Source organism: Rhinopithecus roxellana, chromosome 9, assembly GCF_007565055.1.
Source record: "Rhinopithecus roxellana isolate Shanxi Qingling chromosome 9, ASM756505v1, whole genome shotgun sequence".
NCBI classification, from domain to species: domain Eukaryota; kingdom Metazoa; phylum Chordata; class Mammalia; order Primates; family Cercopithecidae; genus Rhinopithecus; species Rhinopithecus roxellana.
In genome coordinates this window covers 92,993,493-93,017,185 of record NC_044557.1, presented here as the reverse complement: position 1 = coordinate 93,017,185, position 23,693 = coordinate 92,993,493, and the positions used below count along the sequence as shown (strand labels likewise).

The following is a 23,693-nucleotide window of genomic DNA, read 5'->3' as shown; positions in this document are numbered from 1 at the left end:
ACACCCAGTTTCCATGCTGTAGAGCTCATAGGGCAAGAGGCCTCTCACCCTGCGGGGAAGGAGGCTGCGCCGTCCTGCTGGCCAGGGGCATCCACGTGGCAGACGGCGAAGTGCTGGGTGATCTCCTGCATGTCCTCGTAGTTGAAGAGGGGATTGTAGCAGGTTTTGTCTGAAGAATAGCAGAGAGGGAGAGACGAGAAAGAAGTAAGAGGAGAAAAAAAATCAGGTGTCTCGGTGGCAAAGCTCATTCATTTTGTTTCACTCCTATTCGGAAGAAGGAAGTGAACTTGGAAGAACACAGATGTTCGCGTTTTTTGTTTTTTGGTTTTGTCCCCATGCCCACTTTCTTCTGGTGACAAAAAGCAAGAGTAAGTCATGGGGCAAGGGAGTGGGAGCTGGCAGATGAATCTTGCAGTTGGTGCTGGAAGGGGCTCCCAGGCTGGCTCCTGCAGCTCCTCCAGTCAGTCAGGGTCAGGAAGGCCCTGGCATGAGATGGGTTTGCCCCCCGATCCTCTCTTTCCATCTGGGCCCACTATACCCTCCTATCTGGGGTACTGGCCCAGGACACACATAATTTTCAAACAAGGAGGAGCATGGGAGGTGAGATGTGCCTCCTCCTTTCATGTGGCCTAGATGAGTCTCCTCACCGCTGAAGCCTAAGAAAGTCGGGCTGCTCACCCTACTTCCTGTCCCTTTTCCTCCTGGGCACTGAGCTAGACAGTACTTCCCAGGCTCCCTTGCAATGAGAAGCAGCCATGTGATCTGTTTCTGGCCAATAGACTGTGACTGTCACCATTTCCTCACCATACCTGCCACCGAGATCCTCTAAGATCCTCTAAGCTTCTCTCTTCTCCCATCTACCTGCCAGAAGCACAGTTTCCAGCAGAAGGCTCTGCAGCCCCAGCGGATGGCAAACCCCCAAGCTAGAAGGAGCCTGGGTCCTTGAATTGCCAAATAGAACATGTCCCACTCAACACCCACTAAACTGTTACATGAGCGAGAAATAAAACATATATTGTGTTAAGCCACAGAGGGCTTGGCATCTTTTGTTACAGTGGTAAGCCTATGATAAACCAACAATGAGCCTCTCTAAATGGGGAGAGAGGCTGCCATATGCAATCCCAGTTCCTTGTCAAAGTCAAATAAGATAGCGTAAATCAAAATACCTAGCATGGCCCTGGTACAAAATGGATGTAAGGGAAACAGACAGGGGCAGAAGTGAGATAAAAGAAGGTGAGAATGAAGTATAAAAGTGGTTTTCAGTGGATTTCCGTGAAATCATCCCCAGCCTCAAGGTATTGATAAGCTTTATAGAAACAAATGAAAATCAGGCAGTCTACCATCAAAAATCAAGGAAGCTTGCAATACTCAAGTTCACAAAAATTACGGGACCAGTGAAACCTATGTGTCTTCTGATTCCTCACAGAAGAATTCACCTCTACTCCATGAAATTTCAGCATTTAGTAGATTCCATTCCATTCGCATCTATGAAAAATGGGGAACCCACCTCTGAAAACCCTCCTGGTAATCTTGGAATTCACAGTCTAAACATTCATGGCAGTGTTACTCACACAGCCAAAAAGTGAAAATGCCCCAGATGCCCATCAACTAAAGAATAGATGGCCAGGCCCAGTGACTCATGCCTGTAATCCCAGCACTTTGGGAGGCAGAGGTGGGTGGATCACCTGAGGTCAGGAGTTCGAGGCCAGCCTGGCCAATATGATGAAATCCCACCTCTACTAAAAAAACAAAAATTAGCCAGGCGTGGTGGTGGGTGCCTGTAATCCCAGCTACTCGAGAGGCTGAGGCACAAGAATCGCTTGAACCCAGGAGGTGGATTACAGTGAGCCAAGATCGCACCACTGCACTCCAGCCTGGGCAAGCAGCACGAGACTCTGTCTCAAAAAAAAAAAAAAAGAATAAAGTGTGGTAAATCCATACAATAGAATATTATTATTCAATAAAGGAATAAAGGCAATACAAATACTAATGCATGGCCTGGATAAACCTTGAAAGCATTATGAAAGAAGCCAGTTACAAAAAAATTACATGTTATTTGATTCAATGTATACAAAATTCCAGAATAGGCAAATTCACAGAAAAGGAAAGTCAATGAAGGGTCAGTCATCTGGGGGTGGGGTGACAGATAAAAGTACAGGATTTTTTGGAAGGATGAAAAAGTTCCAAAACTGTGCTGACGGTTGCACAATTCTGTGAAAAGACTAGAACCATATGTGTGCATTAATATAGAAGTCACTGTCACAGATAGCAAAGAACTCCCTGTGTTCCCAGTGCCTCTGGGCACACAGACAACTCCATGCCCACATGCAGCACATTTCTGGCTTTTCCAGGCTGTGGCAAGAGTTCTTCCCAGAACAGCTCCAGGAAGTCCCAGGCAAAAAGAAACCACCAGCTCCCGGCCACCAGCCCTTCTCGGCTGCCTTTTTCCGCCACTCTCTTGGGAACCGGCTGACAGGGAACCAGAGCTCCTCAGAACTTACGGTTCATGCCGATGTCATGGTAGGTGAGGATGACAGGCCGGTTTCCCTTGGGAGTCCCACACAGTGTGACGTGAACAGAGCCATGCAAAGTCTCGATGTCCTGCTCCTGAGGAGACACAGCAGACAGTGGGCTGGTCATGTGGGGTTTCGCAGCATCCGTGTGGCTGAAGATACCCAGACTGTTTCCAACTGTGTTTTGAGGAAGCTCACTTCTTATCTGGCCATAAGATCCCTGGCTTCGGGCAGCAGCTCTCTCTGGCCAGAAGCCACTCCCAGGACCAGGGCTAGGAGGGGCTGGCTTCGGGCAGCAGCTCTCTCTGGCCAGAAGCCATTCCCAGGACCAGGGCTAGGAGGGGACTCCCAGGAAGCAGGGGACAGAGGCCTGGCTCAGACTGTGCTGTTAAATGCACAAAATGCTGGGGAAAGGGCCTGCCCGTGACCATCTCTGCACCGGACTGTTTGCTCCGTCCGGAAAACAGGCCACCAAGCCTGTGCTTCCTTGCTTCCTTGCCCCCAGGTCCCACTGACCCCACAGGTTACTGTACCTGTGACTAACATGTGGTGACTTGGGGTTACCCAGAATTCACTCCCCACTTCCAAGAACAGCCCCCAATTTCCTTCAGGAGCCCACCCAACTCTCACCCTCAGTCCTAAGAGTTCTGTTGACACTGACCCCCCTCCCCACGTTTCACAAGTCAAGGCCAGTTCATGCACTCCACCTCCCAGTTGCAAGGACTGGATCAGGTAAGAACACATAGGTTGGCTCAGGCCAACTAAAGCCAACTGCACTTATTTCTAGTAATTGGGGAACTGGACTGGACTTGATGGAGCAAGGCTGGGAGGGCTGGATCTGCAGCAGCAGCCACATTGTCACCATGAGGCAAGGGCCTGCCTGAAAGTATGGCCAGCCTAGGGACAGAAAAGAGTGAAAGAAGGTTTGGGGATGGCATTCACCACCTGGGATTTTCAGTTACATGGGCCACCACCTTCCAATCCCATGTAAGCCATGTTGAGTTGACCAAAAGATTCTGAATGATACCACGCCCATTCTCCCTCCTGCCCTTCCTTCTCATTGGGCCAGGTGGTTCTTCTGGTCAAGGTCAACTCTCCAGCTCGGCCAGCGACCCCCAGCCAGCTTACTCCCACTCATCCCCGTGCCTCTCCGCACCAAATCTTCCTAACAGTTGAAGGCCTGCTCGTCTTTCTTCCTCTGGATAACCAAAAAAAAAAGGCACCCTGCCTTGGTTCCAAGCACCCCAGTTCACTCCTGGACCAACCCTTCACCTGCCATGTTTATCTAAACTCCTGCAGAGGGTGGCTGTGAGTCTTTTTCCATCGTCACTTCCACTCGCCCTTCACCCCATGCCTACCCTGGGCTTCCGCCCTCCTCAAGGTCACCCAAAAGTTCCCGAGGACCCCAGTCACTCATCTCCCTTCAGTGATTTCCACGTCTGCGAGCAGTGACCTCCCCTTTGAAGTGCTCCACTCTGGGCTCTGCTCCCACAGGGCAATTGGGAAGCAGGGAGGCAAGGCCATCAGGCTGCTGAGACTATCCAAGTGCCAAGGCAGTGCTGAGCCATGTCCCTCCACGTCCTCACCCTCACAGGAGCCCTGCCAGGGCCAAGTGACCCAGCTGGCTGAGGAAGTAAAGTCGGTGTCCCAGAGTCACGTGGGCAGGCAGCACAGAGGCGGGTCCCCCAGACAATCAACCTCCGCGGGGCCTCAGGCTTCTCAGCACTTGGCCCGCCTGCGAGCGGCACACACTCAGGCCTCAGGAGGCCACTCAGCTCAGCACACTGCATTGATTTTCCAAAGAGCAAATGAGGCAGTGAAGTGGAACACAGAACACTCCAGATGCTGCTGAACCTGCTTCCAGAAGCCCGCAGAAATGTGACCTATACAGGTCACTGCCGTGTGGCGGCAGAGGAGAGTCAATGTTTACAAACTCACGCTTGAGAAGAGGCGATGGGACAGATCACCACTCAGGTGCCCTGTGGGGGCAAGTCACCTCCTCCCCAGCTTGAATCTTTAAAACAGGAACAGCCAGGCCCTTCCTCCCTCCTAGGGGTGCTGAAAGTCCAGAGAATGCCGGCTGCTCCATCCGCAAGTGACACCCTGTGACTCACGGATGGCAGCCACCCACATGCCATCCACACCAGCTGGTGATCAGATTCCACCTCTGCTACTTCTTTACCCCTGATACTTAAGGCAGTTTCATTTCATCTGAGAAACATTCATTAGGCACCTATTGTATGCCAGGTCCCCTATGTCCCCGCAGGGATGAGTGGGTGACAACTCACAAGCTAGTAGGGGCAGTGGAGACGGTCCCAGGGGGCTGCAGGTCCTCTGGGTCCTCTGAGAAAAGAGGAGAAAAAGGATTTAACCCACCAGGGTGTTGCTGGGAATGGGACCAGGAAAGCCGCCTGAATCCTGTAAGATCAACGATTCTCAACCTGAGGAACAGGTTCAAAAATAAAGAAAAATGGCATCCAATTCCCAGGCTCCCCCGCAGTGTATGGAAGCTCCGTATTGAGTTTCCAACAAGAAATCACCACCTCCCCCTCCCCAGTGGAGGAGTGCAAGGGTTCCCGACACCCACTTGAAGAACCCCGAAGCCAGCCAGCCCCAGGCCACCATCATGCTTCTGCAGAAAGGAGACAAGCACTCCAGCTCACTCATGGACCAATCTCTCACCTGCCATGTTCATCTAAACTCCTGCAGAGGGTGGTCCTGACTCTTTCTCAATGGCCACTTCCACTCACCTGCCCTGGGTTTCCGCCCTCCTCAAGGTTACCTAGAAGTTTCCTGTTCCTGAATGGCACAGAGATGCGGCAGTGGTTACCAGGGGAGGGTGGCGATGTATAAAGAATGTACTGTACAGAGCCAGGCCCAGCCCCCTGGGAGCACCTGGGCCCGCCCAGCACAGGGTCATCCTGGCACCTGCATTAGCCCCCAACACCGTAAGTCCCCTGGCACAAACAGCTCAGCCCCATCTCCCTTCCCCACTCTCTGCCCCTCAGGGCCCAATGCTTCTTTCCTGCCCATAACAGGCATTGGAAAAATCCACAGATGAGGGAGCAGTGGCCCAGCTTCCAGCGGGGGCCACAGATCATCTGCTGGGCCTAGCCTGGCCCTGAAGCCACTATGGGAACAAAGGTCTATTTGTTTGTGGGGGCACATTCTTCATTGTCTCCCCAGCTGGCCCACATGGCTCCCTCTAAAAGACAGGCCAGGGCAGGCGGTGTTCCCACCAAGTCCTACCACTCCCCAACCTCTGAGCCTCCAGGTCCTCACCCCTGAGCTGGGAGAGCCACCTGCACCCCAGGCTCCATAGCGGGAGAGGAGTCACCTGCACAGAGCCCAGAGCACAGCACTAGGCAGGAAGGGGATTCCTGGTACGGGCAGCAGAGGGTGCTAATGTGGTGGCAGGTATGGGACATGCCACCCCAGCTGGCATCAAGAATGTCCCTGGCAGCCCCCGGGGTTGTGGGTGCGTAGCAGATTTCTGACTCATCTCTTTGAAGGTCTTAAAATATACAGCCATGGAACCAGAACTAAATTGGAGGGTCTATCCTTCCAAGTCCAAGAAGGAAAGGCTACCTGGGTCTCATTTGCTGCTCTGTCCACAGACCTCTGCACAGCTGCCTGCTCTCAGTGGGCACCCGGTATCTGCTGGGTAAAAGATCTGATCCTGGCAGATAATGGTGAGCATTACCCACTAGGAAGGAACTTTATCTCCTGAGGGCATCGATCCATGTTGGGCTCTTCCCCACTCTGCTCCTGGATTGGCCATGAGATGCTCAGCTCCCTCCCGATAAGACTCCAGGGTTGGTGAGAGCCTAACAGGGCACCAATGCTTCACTCCAGCTCATGAGGAGTGTCAGGACCCTGGCTGCTGCCTCAACACTGCCCCAAACCTCAGCCTGAGCAGGACTCAAAAAAGAGGCTTTCGATATTGCTTGCCTTGGTGGGAAGGACAAAGACCCCGTCTGAGAAAGTGGAACTGAAGTGGTGGAAGTCACGCAGGGGCAGGGCTGCCTCCCAGGCATAGGTGAGCAGAGGTGAGGGAGAACATTTGCTAAGCGCCTATGAAGACTAAAGCAGGGTATCAGACCTCCATGCCACTGGGAGGCCCATCAATCCCATTTTACAGGTAAAGAAGTTGAGGGGATTCTCCCAAGGTCATAGGCTTGTGGTGGTAGAACCGGGATTCAAACTCTCTCCACTGGGCCCTTGCTCCTTTGTGCCAGGGTCTCCTGGCCCCCATCGGTCCTCCACTCAGTTCCTGGACCCCCGGCACACACAGAAGGAGGAGAAAAAAAGCAAGTGTTGTACCTGTACCCAAGTCCCATCCCCTAAGTCACACACACACACCCCCCTAACAAACACACCCACCAACAAACGCACGTGCACGCACACGGTTCTAAGCCAGTCAGGAAGACTGTCTGAGATTGAATGGGAGAATTACAACACTCACAAACACAGGCCTTTGTCCTATTCAGTCCCAAAGGAATGTTCTGTCCTTCTGTCCCTGCCGGGATAAATCACTCAGTGTTCTGGAGAGAGGAACCCGTCCCGTGTCTTCTATGTTTTCCCAAAGAGAAAGCACAAGGAACCCAGAACATCAGAACTGCAAGGTGCACTGTTCATCCTCTTGCCTGAGAGAGCAAAGTGCCTGTCTTGGGGCTCATCAGGGACCCCCCAGCTTCTGGCTGGGACAAGGCTGGCAACACAAACACAACTCCTCCGCCATCCAGAGCCCCACACCCAGCTCTTCCACAGCTCAGGACCAGGCCACAGAAGACCCTGCTCACAAGGCCTGATTCAGACAAGACGACGAAAAGGCAAAAACCTGGCTGCACACACTTTCCTCTCACCTGCTCTGAAGAGTCTAGAAAGCTGCTCTCTCAAGTCTAGAGGTGGTGGCAGAGATGGGGGCAGTAATAAACTGCCACTGCATCTTACCCCATGCCCGCTCTGAGTCTCTCACACGTGTTTTCTCATTAAACACATGCAACAACCACTGCAGAGATGAGAAAGCTGAGGCTGAGAGAGATTAAGGACTTCATCCAAGGCCACACAGCTGGAATAGTGGGGCAGGATCTGAATCAAGCTTGGATTAGGATGTCTGCATCCAAAGCCTGTTCTCTTTATCATCCTGTTTCACATTCTCTGCCGGGCAGAAGAGGGGAAGGAAACCTTTCTCTGCCACATGCACTGTGACTCCCTAAAGGGGGATGCAGCAAGTCAGATTCCCCACACTTATTTGACTGCAGAACACTTGTACCTCCCCAGCGTCTCCAAGGACTGGCCATCCCTGCAGCACAGGCTGTTACACTACCAAACAGAATCGAGAAATAATATCTGCTGCTCCTATCCTCCTAAAACAGGCACCTGCCCCCAAACTGCAGGCATGTGTGTCTTTGTGAGGAAGTGTGCCAGCATTGGAAATACCTCAGCACAGACATCAGACATCACCTCCTTCCTGCTACCCACCATACACACGCCATGCAAACCCTGTTCTCTTCTTTGCAGCACAACCACAATTACAAATATACATGTAACAGCTGCCTCCCCAGCCAGACCGCCAATTCCTAGAGGGAAAGGCTGGCTCTCCAACAGACAGAGTCTGGCCTGGAGGGTGCACTTAGAGATTTACAGTCTACACTGCCTGTATGCTGGCAAGTAGCAAACATGGCACCTACCACTATGGTCTACACCGCCTGTAAGCTGTCAAGTGGGGAAATAGGACCTAACACTATGCCTTGAAGATTTCATCTCTTTGGCTGTCAATCCTGGCTTGGGAGCTTTAAAACTATGGCAGACTCTGTTGGTTGGCATCCCAAACATCTGTTGTTCCCGTCTTTTTGAGGACAGAATTCCAACTGCTGTACTAAGAAGCCAAGTGCCTGATAAAGTGGTCCCCTTCCTTATTCAACTCCCTGGAAACCAAGGACGGTCAGGAGGTTCAGTTCTGGCTAATGAGATGCCAGCAGAAATTCCTGCAGCTTCAAGGAGAGTTTTTTAAAAAGGATCAGACTTGACCTTTTGATTCTTGTCCTTTCACCCTCCCGCCTGCATCCTATTTGGGACATGGATGAGAAGCTCGGGGATTCGGTGGCCATCCTACCAATCTGAGGACCATAGCCGCATGCTCAGGTGACAGCAGGAAGCTGTTAAGGACTAACTCCAGCAGGGCTGGGTGACATTCATAGCCCAGGGTGTTAGTTTTTTAGGCTGGTGAGAATAGCAAACATTTCCTTGTTACAGCACTGTTTTTTGAGCAATACTTATCCTAATGTTATAACCACCACATGCCCCTGGCCAAGTTATCAGCCTTCTTCTCTGACAATCCCTGCCATCAGTTGTAAGCTGAGGTCAATGACAAGGCCTCCTGTTCCACTGAGATACTCCCAAGACTAAAACCATGGGACAGACCTGATCGTGTTTTGCAAACTGCGGCGTTTCCCTCCACGTCAGCTGTTATGGACAACCGCTCCAGAATGATTAGTGTGAAGCTGCCAGGGCCAGCCCTGCTGGCTTAAGTCAACTCTCTGGATGATCCGGAGGGGCTCTGGAGGCCAGCTGTGACTGTCTCCCCACTGCCCCCGGTAATCCCCTCCTTCCCAGCAGGCCCTGGCCAGATGCCGACCGTCCCGGGCTCTAAGAGGATGACCACGTACCCAGGCTCTAAGTCAGTTGGTGGGCTGGGCGACCCCTCCCTCAGTCTGACAAGCCTTGGGGTCCAAGCATGGCCAGACCAGTCAGGGTGCCCTCTGGAAGAGCAGGCCAGGAAGCTGACTGTGGCTCATCAGCATCAAGTCAAGGCCCACGGCAGCAAGAAAAGTAAATCATGGGAACAGAGGCTCAAGTGAAAATGTCAGAGGCCTGTCCCCTCCCCACCATCTTTTCATAAAATGATACACTCCTCCCCCTATATTTTCCTGGTTCATCTCCTGTGCCCATGGAGGAGGAGGGGCAGCCACAGCTATGCCACTCATCTTAATGATCCATTCCATTAAGTAACAAACACAGGTCAGGTGTGATGGCTCACACCTGTAACTTTGAGTTTGAGACCAGCGTCTGCAACATAGTGAGACCTCCTTTCTACAAAAAATAAAATTAGCCAGGCATGGTGGCTCATGCCTATACTCCCAGCTACTAGGGAGGCTGATGTGGGAGGATCACTTGAGCCTGGGAGGTCACAGTTGCAGTGAGCCGAGATTGCACTACTACACTCCAGCCTGGACAACAAAGGGATACCCTGTCTTAAAAAAAAAAAAAAAAGAGTAAAGAACACATAAAGTACCAGAGATAACTGGGGGAGGTGTGTGTAGCCAGGAGGAACACGATAAAAAGACAGCCACCCACTTACTAAGCAAGTTCAATAAAGCCAGCTTTGTCTCCTGTGCTATATCACGACAGCCTCCGGGGCTGAAGTATAGGTGCCCAACAAGATAACAGAGTTAAGATTCAAGATAGATAGATCCTTGGGCTTCCAAAGTCATGATTCCCCTGCAAGCCACACACAATGGAAGACCTTCCAGAGGTCAAGCTGGGTCTGTCACTTCTCACTTCATTCCCCAGGCTTCTTTCATGTTGACATAAGGTCAAGAGAATTAAACAAAGTTACACAGAGTCAGGGAACAGACTGCTGTGGGCAGAGGGTGTCAGCCTGGGAATACAGCATGCAACTGGAACCCACACTGAAGACCTCAGTTCTCCAAGGAAAGAATTAGGAAGAACGTCTTTGTTTGGATTAGGGTGAAGAGATGGAGCAGACCCCGTCATCCATGGAGCAGGGGAGGGCGACAAAGACCTGTGAGCTGAGCCCGCTGCTGCGTGCGTTCAGTGTCTGCAGTGCGCTCAGGGACAGCAATGCTCCCCACTGTTTCACAGATGAGGAAACTAAGCCCCAGGGAGGTCAAGTGAGTGGCCAAGGACACGCGAGTAACAAATGACAGGGCTGGGTCTGCACTCGCTTCTGCTCACTGCACCCTTTCTGGGATGCCAAGAGATGAGTGAGGTCAGCCTGGCAGAGCCTGGCCTGGACACACCTCAGAGGCCCTGGTATGAGCCCTACCTCTCCTGTTCTATTGGAGGCTGCTCCTAGGAAACCCACGACAGAATTGCAGAAGAAGCACACTGTGTTTATTTTCTAAAGCCTCATTTTGCGCTGATCCAGATGAGTGTTCCCACCATCTGTCACCCGAAGGGTTTGCTCTAAGTCCCAGTGGCTTTGCTAGGAAGTAGGGCTGGGGGAGGGCGAGGTTGGGAAATGGTGAGTTGAGGATTTCCAGGCTTCTGTCTGAGCTCTGCCCACCTTCAGTCATGGGGCATGAAAACAAGAAGCAACTGTGTGGAAAGAGAGAAACTAGCAAAAGGTCACCATTTCCATTTTCCCTGTGAGCTGGTCTGCTTCCAAAAAGAGGAGGGAAAACAGCCCTCCTGAATGGGATCGTACATCCCCAAGACCAGCTCAGCTCTGCCGAACAAGAGGCCTCGCAGCAGAACGGGAGCCAGACCTCCGGAGCCCCCGCCCAGCCCTGGTACTGCCCCAGCCCCCTCCACCACTCCACACCGAGGCCCCGTGGGTAACATCAGCTCACTTCTCAGAGAGCCCTGGTGAGCACACAAACACAGATTCCCATGGAAACCAAATCAAATCTAACCGTCTGAATAACTCCAGATCCAGGTGGAGGGAATTAGAAGCAGCAAATCCAACAGAAAAAGCAATTTGAAGCCACAGAAAGTCATCTGGCCCACGAGATACAATTTATGGGTGATGAAGTCAACTCTGCTGTCCCTTCCCCAAAACCCGTTAAATTCACTTTGGTTCCAGACGTGCGGACTGAATCAGCTTTCGCCATCTATCTCATTGTGGCGTGACACTGAGCAAATCCTTGAGATTTCCTGGGCCTAGTATCTTCAACATAAAACGAGGATGGCAAGGATACCTCCCTCAACACGGTTTCATGAGGATCACATGAGCAGATGCAGGGAAAGGGCCCAGCATGGTATCTGACATACAGCAGAGCTCAAGAGAGGCCAGCCAGTACAACTTCCATGACTATAACATTTTTTGGGAAGCAGATGGATCTAAATCCAGGAGTATCTCAACAGCACCCTCTGGCAAGTTCTCTAACATCTTCAAATGGGTCTCTCATCTGCAAAAGAGGCCAACACCCCTCACCTTGGCAGGGAAGCCCTGAGACAATGAGTATGCAGGTATTTATTCTTCCTCCTCTTCCCTCCCTCAGGTGGCCTTCCACAAAGCTCCCATCTGGAGCAGAAGTCTTAGACTCTAGAATTATAGCCAAAGAGGCGAAGCTGGAACCCAAAACACTCCCACCCTCCCTACTCCTCAAATTTGCAAACACAATTGCCTAAAACCTGATGCCGGAGGCCTCTCAGCAGAGCCACATCAGATCGTGTCCTTCCTGCAACCCCGACACCTAGGCCAGCAGCCCGCCCACCCCGTGCTCTGAGGGTTCCGGAATCTTTCCAGGAACGGCAGCCAGGTGGGGGCCTGACAGCGCTGGCAGAACCTCATATGCAAATCACCAATCACTTTGCCCAAACATCACCCAGGACAAAACACAGAGACCACCTAAAGGTGATGCCAGTGACGGAGAGATAAGGCCTGATGCCATCTGCTCTGGCAGGCGAGCTGTCTCCTGAGACAGGCCACCCAGCAGCTCAACACAGACTCCACCAGCAGCTCCTCAGTGCCAAGCTCTGGGCTCAGTGTGTGTGTGTTTTGATTCATTTAAAAAACAAACAAACAAAAAGCCTAAATTATTGACTACATTGGGACAGGAAGTAGGAATCTGCCTGAGTTATTCAAAGTGCGGAAGCAGTAATTCTTTTTCAAGGAATAACATCGACTGCTTTCAGATACACAAAATAAAGCGACTCAAGACTCCTTAGACTGAACCAGGGGGGAAGCTATGCCCAGGGGGAAGAACTGCCCAGGAGGGAGCCCTATTTTAACAAGCAGGTAAGAAACCAACTAAATGAATAGATAAAATCCATTTGCCATTAAGGCACATCAACTCTTGAGTCCTACAACAAATCCTCCTCAGTAGGCTAAACATAAGCCCAATGAAGTGTTGTTTAGATTATCTGCTTGGCTAGATCTTTTGACAAGCAGACGTGGCAAAGGTGAACCAGAATCTAGTCCAAAATGGCTTGATTAGCCTTTGCAGAAACAGGGCTGTACTCAAGCAGCGCGGTTGAGGGAACTGTCTGCATCAGACAGCCCTGGGCTCAATGTGGCCCACTTCACAGCTGCCGCCCCTGGGAAAGTCTCAGTTTCCTTATCTGTAAAGGATGATGGTACAGGTCCCCAAAGGTTCAGCAAGAGCGCGTGGGAGGCCTTCAGTGCTGGCCTGGCTCATCAGAGGACACCGAAGTGCATGGCAGGCAGGTGCTGTCCTGTCACTTTGCTGGAGCTCCTGTGTGAATCTGAGGTCAGAGCATGCTGACCAGTCCCCAGGCTGATAAGCCCTGTAAGCCCCCTTGACCAAAGCTCTGTCCTTCTCAGTTCCTAGCCCTGTAACCCATCAGGCCCCAGAGAGCTTCTGTCTGTCATACTGCACCACATCTTCTGAAGGAAATTCTACAGCAACCCTACACCCAAGATTTTGGAGACTGCTGAAAATCTGGGGGATGCTTTCATCAATCTCATGAGTCCCTAACACCTTCAATTCTAAGAAGCCAAATCTAAATGAATACGGTTTTATACAAAGATTTTCTTTTGGTAACAACCTTGAAAAAGTGTCATTCAACACTCAGATTTCAGCTCAAATATTGTGACTTACTGGGAACACTGAGTCTGTTAACAGCTTACAGGAATAACACATTTTTGCCCTTGGAAATTTCAGAATCCAGATCAGAAAGGCCTTTGCTTGTGCTGTTACCTCCGCCTGGAATGATCTACCCCAGTCTTCTCTTTGTCACGTGACTGGCTCCATCTGTCTTTTAGGTTCAGAGCAATGTCATGACTTAAAACAGCCTCAACCTAAGACAGCACCCCAGCCATGCCCTCTCCCATCACCTGGCTCTGTATCACCCTTCACTATTCTCTTAAAGCACCTACAGAAGCTGGAATTCTCACATATGCTTATTTGTATGTTTCTTTGCCTCCTTCTTCTAGGGAATCTGGATTGATTTCAAATATGTGCCCTGGAAGCACATAGCTTGAGATTCCCTTTCCAGCTCTGCGATCTCAGGCAAGTTCCCTAACCTCTCTGTGCTTCAGGTCCTCTCTCTCCATAGGATGGGAACAGGATCACTGTAAGCACCCATGGGGCACATTTGGCATGCTGCCAGGCACGCATTCTGTGCTTGGCTATACTGAGCTATTATTCCAGAATGTAGGTTCCTGAAAACACGGGTTACTGCCCGTCATGCTCATCACTGCATCCCCAGCACCTAAACTAAGGCCAGGCACAAAGTGGGCATTTGTTAAAGAAACAAAGGAAAGCACAACAGGGAAAAATGCCCCGACCTCATAGGACAGCTCGGGGGATTAACTCAGAGGGCTCAGCCCAGGCTGGTGCAGGATGCTGGGAGACCTCATCCTGACCTCTGCTCTGTCCTTCCAAAGGCTTCTCTGTGTGGTCCCCACTTTGATGATGTCCTAAGGGTCAGCTCCTTAACCGACCCCGGCCTGAGCCACATAGGTTGACCTTCCCTGGGAGTAGGGGCGAGAGCTCCTATTCTCTGTTCTCTCAGTTGCCTGTGTCCTGAGATGGGAGAATGCAAAAGTGTTTTGCAGACTTTCCAGAGAAACACACATGTGAGGAATTATCTTCACAGGGCACAAATAAACTATGCTTTCTAGGTTTCTCAGAATTGAAAACCAAGATTTTAAAATCCAAAATAACCATATGATCCAGTGATAGGGTTTGGCTGTGTCCCCACCCAAATCTTATCCTGAATCGTAGCTCCCATAATCCCCACATGTCGTGGGAGGGAACCAATGGGAGGTAACTGAATCATGGGGGCAGGTTTTGCCTGTGCTGTTCTCGTGATAGTGAATGAATGAGTCTCAAGAGATCTCACGGTTTTACAAAGGGCAGTTCCCCTGCAAAAATGCTCGTGCCTGCCGCCATGTAAGACGTGCCTTTGCTCCTCCTTCACCTTCCACCATGAATGCGAGGCCTCCCCAGTCATGTGAATCCTCTTTCTCTCTATAAATTACCCAGTTTCTGATATGTCCTTATAGCAGATTGAAAATGGACTAATACCTCCAGCAATTCCACTTATGGGTATATGCCCCCCGACACTGAAAGCAGGATCTCAAAGAGGTATCTATACGTGCATGTTCACAGCAGGCTATTATTCACAATAGCCCAAAGTGCCCAAAGTGTCCACCAATGGACAAATGGATAAGCAAAATGTGGGTCATACATACAATAGAATATGATTCAGCCTTATAAAGGAAGGAAATGCTCACACCTGCTACAACAGGGATGAACCCTGAGGACATGATGCTAACCTATACCAGCTAGACACTGGCAAAGAACGAATCAATGCAAACAAATATAGTTTTATAATAATAATACAGTATATGACTGCACTTATATGAGGTACTTAGAGTAATCAAAATCACAGAGACAGAAAATTGAAGGGTGACTGCATGAAGCTAGAATGAGGAGTTGTTTAATGGGACAGAGTTTCAGCTCTGCAAGTTTTAAAGTTCTGGCGGTGCAGTGGCTCAAGCCTGTAATTCCAGCACTTTGGGAGGCTGAGGCAGGCAGATCACTTGAAGCCAGGAGTTCGAGACCAGACTGGCCAACATGGAAAAACCCGTCTCTACTAAAAATACAAAAATTAGCCCAGTGTGGTGGCGGCCACCTGTAATCCCAGCCACTCATGAGACTGAGGCATGAGAATTGCTTGAACCCAGGAGGCAAAGGTTGCAGTGAGCCAAGATCGCACCACTATACTCTAGTCTGGATGACAAAGCAAGACTCTGTGTAAACAAAAATAAAAATACATAAAGTTCTGAAGATGGACGATAGTGAGTTGCACAGTAATATGAACATACTTAATATTACTGAACTGTACATTTAAAAGTAGTTAAGATGGCCGGGCGCGGTGGCTCAAGCCTGTAATCCCAGCACTTTGGGAGGCTGAGATGGGCGGATCACAAGGTCAGGAAATAGAGACCATCCTGGCTAACACGGTGAAACCCCGTCTCTACTAAAAAAAAATACAAAAAACTAGCCAGGCGAGGTGGCGGGCACCTGTAGTCCCAGCTACTCTGGAGGCTGAGGCAGGAGAATGGCATAAACCCGGGAGGCGGAGCTTGCAGTGAGCTGAGATCCGGCCACTGCACTCCAGCCTGGGTGACAGAGCTAGACTCCGTCTCAAAAAAAAAAAAAAAAAAAGTAGTTAAGATGGTAAATTGGATGTTATGTGTATTTTTCCACAACAACAAAAATAATTAGGGAGAACACCCCACGATAGCTAGTGGATAGGGTATGTGATGTTTGGCCCAGTACTGATGCGGGAAGCACCACATCACTGGCCCTTGTCAGTGTCCTCTCTCCAATGCCACTTAACAAGGCTGGAGCGCTGTCTCCATTTCACAGATGGGGAAATGGAGGTGAAGCAACTTGTGCTAGGTCAATCACCAGGAAAGGGCATCCATGGGGCTTGCGGTTCACTCTTCCTGGCTCTGGAATGGGGCTTTCACCTGAGGAGGATGGACGATCACATCCCCACTGCAGGAAGATACAACCTCAGTGCCAGCAAGCCGCTCCCCGGGGGAACACAAGGAGCTGACATTTCAGCCACAGGGAAGGTTGGCAAGGGCAGCTTCGATCAGGCTGAGGGAGGCTGGTGTGGCCCGGCCCATCCCTGAATGAGCAGATGGCCCCTAGGACTAACTTCCAGCTGTTCTCAGCTCAGAGAACCAAACAACCAAGGCCATAGTGCTGGTGCTGCAGCCACTGCGCCTGCTGCAGCTCTGACTGCCCTAGGCACATTATTCCCCATTCTCAAGAGGGTGAAAAAGAGGATCCGCTGCCATAACTCTTAGCTGCCCCACCATGCCACCCTGAAGGAGTGACTTCTCCTTTTCTCTGTCCCTCAGGTTCCCCAGCTGTAAAATGAAGGCTTGGACTTGATAAACCTCAAGATAAGTGCATTCACCTCCCACCCTACTGGAGCACCTTCGCATGCCCAGCGTCCTGCAACACAGAGAGGAACTGGATGGGAGAAGCCTGGACCTCAGCACACGAGTGGTGCAGGAAGAACATGGGCTTCCTTCCTGGTCAGGCAGACCTGAGTGTGGCTCCCGGTCCCTCCACTCTGGCCTCAGTCTACCCATCTGAAAAATAAGGCTAATGGTGCCTCTCATGTTATCATGAGATATTGAGGTATTACATGAGATATTAGCTGGGAAGCTGTCAGCACAGTGCCTGGTGGGTAGGAAGCCCTCACCAACATCACTAAAACCTACACAAGCAGCAAGGGAAGTTCTCAGGGCTGGAAGAGGCGAGGCCCAGAGATTGGCACCACTTCCCCAATCACTGCTGAGTGACCTCAGGCAAGTTAGCTCTCAATGCTGTCTCTCTTCTTCTTCTTCTTCTATTTTTTTTTTTTTTTTTTTTTTTGAGATGGAGTTTCACTCTTGTTCCCCAAGCTGGAGTGCAATGGCGCAATCTTGGCTCACCGCAACCTCCGCCTCCCAGGTTCAAGAGATTCTCCTGCCTCAGCCTCCCAAGTAGCTGGGATTATAGGCACTTACCACCACGCCTGGCTAATTTTTGTATTTTTAGTAGAGACAGGGTTTCTCCAGGCTGGCCTCGAGCTCCTGACCTCAGGTGATCTGCGTGCTTTAGCCTCCCAAAGTGCTGGGATTACAGGTGTGAGCCACTGCACTTGGCCCTTTGTTCTTCTTAAACATTGAGGTCAGGGTGGATCTCTAGGGACAGCCTGACACAACCAGGATGAGGAGAGAATACACATCTTGGGGGCGGTATCGAAAGCCTCGATGATCTACTAGCCAATGCTTCCAGCCCCTCTCACATCCTTTTCCTTCCTTCCAAAGACAGTGCAAGATTCCCCACCTCGGGACGGATGGGGGAGCATTCGCGAAATAAGAGATTCAAGAGGAAAAGTGGAGTTGTTTTGAGGTAAGGAGATAGAACAGAGGAGTGAGATGCAGAGCACAGAATGGGTCCCAAACTGGGGACACCTGTGCAACACACAGGTAGATGTTCAGGTGAGAACATCTCAGCCGCCTTTGGCTGGTCCAGGAGCGTGCCTGTCCTTCTTCACGGAAACCACAAGCTCGCCATATGCTCAGGCTTTCTGCCCCACCCTCCAGAGCCCAGCACAGCACCGGACCCACCCGAGCTTGGGGCTAACGAGTCCAGGACTTAGAGTTCCTGAAGTTCTGACCCAGCCCTCAGCTGAGAGAGCCCAGTCTGTTCTCCTGAGAGCCTGTTCTTGGATACAGCTGAGCTGCACCCCCTGGCATGCCCTGCAATCCTGAGTGGGGATGGAGATACTTCAGTTCTGGGCCAGTAAACCACAGAGAAGGCTGGTTTCAGTTTCCCAAGCAGAGCCAAGAACATCAAACTTTTGCTTCTGTTCCCTCCCCTCACAGGGTCCCAAGCCAGCCCAGCATCACACCATTTTTCCCACACATGTCCCACCGTTCTGGCCAATTATTTGGGGCTGAAACAGGTGTCTTCTGCTTTCATGGGAAGTGACTGGTTCCTGCTTCTCTGGCCAGCACTCAAGTCAGCTTCTGTCTGGGAGCAGCAGCTGAGGGTGAGGACCTAGCTGAGACCACTGCCTTCTCTCCCCTTGCCCACAACGTTTGCAGAATGATCTACTTAAACCAATGGAAAGAAAGAGGAAAAAGAGAAGATGGGATGAGGAAGGGGAAGGAAAGCCACATCCTCTACTTGCCTGGACATCAAACTCTTGTAGGAGGCTGGTGATGGTCTGTGGAAAGATAAAAAAGATTGTCAATTTCATCTGTGTCCTCTGTAAGAGAAATAATGTTGGGACGTATGGGCCTTTCTACGCCCTGAATCTGTAACTATGCTCCCTCCTTTGTGGGGTCTCCCTAATTCCTCACAAAGGCAGGCTTTCCTTTTCTTTTTTTTTTTTTTTCTTTTTGAGACTGAGTCTCGCTCTGTCGCCCAGGCTGGAGTGTAGTGGTGCGATCTCGGCTCACTGCAAGCTCCGCCTCCCGTGTTCACGCCATTCTCCTGACTCAGTCTCCTGTGTAGCTGGAACTACAGGCACCCACCACCACACCTAGTTTTTTTTTTTTTTTTTTTTTTTTTGTATTTTTAGCAGAGACGGGGTTTCACCATGTTAGCCAGGATGGTCTTGATCTCCTGACCTCATGATCCACCTGCCTCGGCCTCCCAAAGTGCTGGGATTATAGGCGTGAGCCACTGCGCCCAGCCCAGACTCTCCTTTTCATCGCAAAATAGAAGTCCAGCAGAAAAGCAGACACATTAACTGGATTCCTTTCTGACAATAGCCTTGACAGATAAAAATCTGAAGGTCTAAGCTGATGACAAGCTTGAGAGATACAGAAATTTGATATCTGACTATTAACTGGTCTCCCTGGCTCCACCCGTGTGCTATACTTTTAAAACTCAAACCTGACCACATCATGGTCCTCCTTACATTTTTTCTATGGCTGCTGTCATCTAGACCTGGATCAAATTTCGATCTCTTGTGAGTAGAAGAAGCAGTGGAGACCTCTAAGCATTTCCCTCGATCTGAAAATTCTGAGTTTCAGGCTGGGTGCGGTGGCTCATACCTGTAATCTCAGCACTTTGGGAGGGCCGAGGCGGGTGGATCACCAGAGGTCGGGAGTTCGAGATCAGCTTGACGAACATGGAGAAACCCCGTCTCTACTAAAAATACAAAATTAGCCAGGCATGGTGGCACATGTCTGTAATCCCAGCTACTCGGGAGAATGAGGCAGGAGGATTCCTTGAACCCAGGAGGCAGAGGTTGCAGTGAGCCTAGATCACACCATTGCACTCCAGCCTGGGCAACAAGAGCGAAATTCCATCTCAAAAAAAAAATCTGAGTTTCAGCCCAAATTCTATCTTTTACCAGAGTTGTCCATGGCAGGACAGGCCCAGGAAGACAGAGAAAAGCCCCATGTCCCCTCTGGCCTGGTGAAAGTGTGACTCGGAGGACCAACTGGAGTCTTGGCTGGTCAACATTTCTAACAGATGTTGCTGGCATGTTTTCCTCCTCCTGACACAGAGACGGAGTCCCAACACTGTGAAAACTGAGCCCCAGCCTCACCCACCACAAACCTCCAGAAAAGAAGACAGCTCAGCAGAGCAAAATGCAAAAGTGATGAGGGGAATAGGATGATGGAATGGAGCCCCTATTAGATGGCAGGGATTGGAAGACTAGATGACAACACAGGCCCTCGTGCTGGGGATTCAAATAGCTCCACATCCCCTGGGCTGTGGGCAAGAACATCAGGGACTCTGGGTAAATTCAAGTGGAAGCAAACGTGGCTGGCACCTATACCATTGCCCTGTGTGTGTATATGTGCATGTGAGTGTGTACTGGTGGGAAAGAATGGAGAAAGCCATTCTGTACAACAAGCATCAAACTTTAAAACATCAGCAGAGTGCAGTGGCAATCCAGATTGCAGACAGACACAAGGAAGAACTTCCCAATAGTTCAGTCCAACTCTAAACACTTTGCTGAGTCAATCTAAGGAAATGAAAGGAATTTATTTCCATCTAAACCTTGAAAGAAAGGGTAAATATTCACTGAGAGATACACTGGCATGTAACCCTGAGTGGATAAGCTCTTAGAGATGTGTTTCATATATAAAATGTTGTAAGGATTCCAGTAGGCTGCCTGAAATAAATAAAAAATATTGTTTTAAATGCATTCACCCTTGGACCCAATGATGCCACTTCTGAGAACTTTTTTCTAGGGCTGTATCTGCACATGTATGGAATGACACACATGAAAGATACAAGGGTGCGAATTTCTTGCAGCGCTGTTTATAATAGCAAAAGGCTGGAAAGACATAGGTGTTCACATACTGGGCACTGGGCAAATACATGAGGTGGGATACTATGCACCTAAAAAGAGAAAAGCACATGGTTTGTGGACTGATGTTGAAAAGAGCTCCCAGAAATGTTCAGTGAATAAAGGAAAGCGTGGGATACTATTTTCACAGGGGTTTTTTTAAAGGGAGAAATAAGAACACGGTGATACGTATTTGTTCTACCTAGAGGTTTTTGTTTGATTGTTTCAGAAGACTACGTCACAGACCCACTGTTAAGACGACATGGATTTAGAACCTGCATAGTATACAGTAGGGGTTGGCACACTACAATCTGCCTCACCACGTTTTAAATTTTTACTGGAACACAGCAAGTACATTCACTTACATACTGTCTATGGCTGCTTTCTTGCTATAATGGCAAAGTTGACTGGTTGCAACAGAGATCATGTGGCCTTCAGTGTCTAAGATATTTACTATCTGACACTTTACAGAAAAGATTTGCAGACCCCTAGTGTGGAATGATAAGCAAGTATTCTGTAGCTTCCCCAGGCTTGGTTCCGAATTCTAGTTGTACCAGCTATCTGAATGAACTTGGCCAATCCCCTTCCTGTCTAGGACCAGTTTTTTGTGTGTGTGTGTGTTTTTTTTTTAATCAGCAAAAGGTGAAAAGAGATAGTTGCCTCACACATTTTTAAAGAAAAGTCTATGAAATTATGAACCTAAAACAAATCAGTCACATATAGAGTCATAAAGAAATTAAATGAACAGTCTTTTCACCAACGTCAACTGGCCTGGGTTTGATTCCATGTCCCACACTTTGTAACTATGCAAAGAAGACAAATTAACCTCCCTAAGACTCAACTTCCTCCTCCACAAAATGAGTACAATCACAGAACCTGGGACCTGCATGAACCAAAGCTGAAATACAGTTGGCGGAGAAGCAGGCATGCAGGATGTGGTTAGTGCATGGTAATTATCATTTTTAAAAGCATTTAGTTGGCTTTAGACTAACTTCACTTTTGGACCAAAGCTTCCACATTTTTAAAAAGACATATCATCAGAGGCAGTTATGAGGCTCAGTGAGAATTGGGATGTGAACATGTTTTGAAGCTACAATGTCAACTGTGCAAATGTAAAGGTTCATTCATCATCAGAACAATCAGCCCAGGATGGGCCCTGCCAGCCCAGCCTATAGGACAGGGGCCTCTGTTTCCAACAGGAAGGGCTCTGTTGACCGAAGAGGTTTGCCCAAAAAGATAATAATAGCAAGTGAAAAAGCGACTATGCATTGCCCATCTCCTCTATTGCAAAGTTCTAACTGCTCCCTATGAATTAGGTCACTCCATCCTCACTTGGCCCCATGACGTAAGTCCTAATGTCACCATTTTACAGATGAAGAACTAGAACACGAAGAGACTGAGAGGTTTGCAAGTGGACACCAAGCTGCAAAGTGTCACAGCTGGGATTTAAGCCCAGACGGTGTGGCCCCAGGGTATGCAGCTTTAATCAGAGCTGAGGCAGGCAGTCCCCATGAACAACTGGGCCCCATGTTGCATCTTCTATAACCACAGAATGTTAGAGACGGGAAAGCTGAGAGAACCTCTGGTTCGATGCCCTCACATTACAAATGACAGCAGAAGGGCCCAGAGAAGTGGGCAAGGGGCCCAGCCCCAATCCTATGGGACTTGAACCAGAGCAGCCTCTCACAACTGTGCATTTCAAGGAAGCAGTGGATACACGTGTTATGTGTATATGCATGTGTGTCTGTGTATGCTGTGTACGTGTGTGTGCAGCATGTTTGTATGTTGTGTACATGTGTATTTCTGCAGTGTTTGCATGCTCATAAGTGGAGTGTGAGCTCCGGTGTGCCTGTGTGTATCTATGTGCACATGTGCCTGTGATGAGGTAGCCAGGAAGATCTCCACTCACCTCCCCTTTTTCCACCAAAGGCTTCACCTCAGCGAGGTCTACGTCCTGCATCTCCCGAGACATGTCCCTGCTGTCACCTGCCTGCAAAGAGACAAAGGCCAAAAGGTCAACACTGCCTGCAGAGAGGTTTCCTGAAGGAAGCAAATCCAAGACCAATGGCGAGAAGGCCAGGCCTGTACTCGGCCCAGCAGCTTCACCTCCCTTGTGATGCACTGCAGGGGATGAGGAGGCCCCTTGTACACACGGCCCATGGACCCAACCCACTCTTTCCACTGGGCCTAGGGCAGTGGATTTCCTGGGAGAGGATACTGAGGCTCACAGACACTACCCTCCCAAAGAAATGGATGGATCAGACTCACAAATAGGTCCCCATACGGAGTTCAGGCCCACCCACCATACCTAGGACGCAGCTCACTGCATTCTAGACGGGGACCTGCTTTGCTCATCCCAAAGTCAGGCAGCCCGAGTGACAATGAAACGGGAACACAAGCTCATACGATGCTTACCATGTACAGGCATAGTACAAGCTTCAGCCTCACAGTTAGCCCTAACAGAAGGCTGGTGACGCAGACGCACAGACACACAGGCACACGCGTGCGCGTGCACACACACACAATACACATCCCACGGTGCAGGACTCTCAGCTACCTGCTAAAAGGGAAGAGGGCAGACGAAAACCTTAATCCAAGGAGTTTGGCAGGCACTTGAACACATAGTACAATTTTGTAAGAAAAAGGACCTCCAAGGCAAAAAGCACTTCCCGGACCAAAACAAGGAATGGGCCAGATAAGCACAGTTACCTGTGCTCTCACACAGGGCAGGCGCAGAACTGTGGGCTGCAAAACCAGACTGAAGAACACTCGGAATGCTGCCATTGACTCCCTGGGGTGCATGGCTTGGGCAGGTGGTGATATCTATTCATCATACTTCCAAGAGCTGAATCTAGAAACCAGAAGTATAAGCATGTATTCCTATAGATCAGTAGTCAAGTTAGAAAAATTAAATGCCCATCAATCCCTGAGGTGAAGCATAAAAAATGCAGAATAAGGTCAAGTATTACAGACAGCATCAGAGGACTGGGGGTGAAGGAGTAAGTGACAAGAGGGAAGAGCCCAGGCCACCCACCCAGTTCACAGATTCAGACTTTCTGAATGGAAAAGGCCATGAGAACCAGCCTGACCAAAGCCCTCACACTGCCAGCTTCAGAGTGGGAACCTGGGCCCCGC

At 50.0% G+C, this 23,693-nt stretch overlaps 1 protein-coding gene across 1 annotated transcript in view; it reads right to left on the bottom strand.

The window, feature by feature from the left end:
- The window catches only part of NDRG1 (N-myc downstream regulated 1), a 47,905-nt gene extending 24,528 nt beyond the window's left edge, over positions 1-23,377 (bottom strand). The window contains 5 exon segments of the mRNA XM_030937400.1: positions 49-169; positions 2,502-2,607; positions 18,438-18,473; positions 22,468-22,548; positions 23,268-23,377. Coding sequence (XP_030793260.1) covers positions 49-169; positions 2,502-2,607; positions 18,438-18,473; positions 22,468-22,548; positions 23,268-23,360 — 437 coding nt within the window. The 5' untranslated portion in view covers positions 23,361-23,377.
- Between the last annotated feature and the right edge of the window lie 316 nt (positions 23,378-23,693).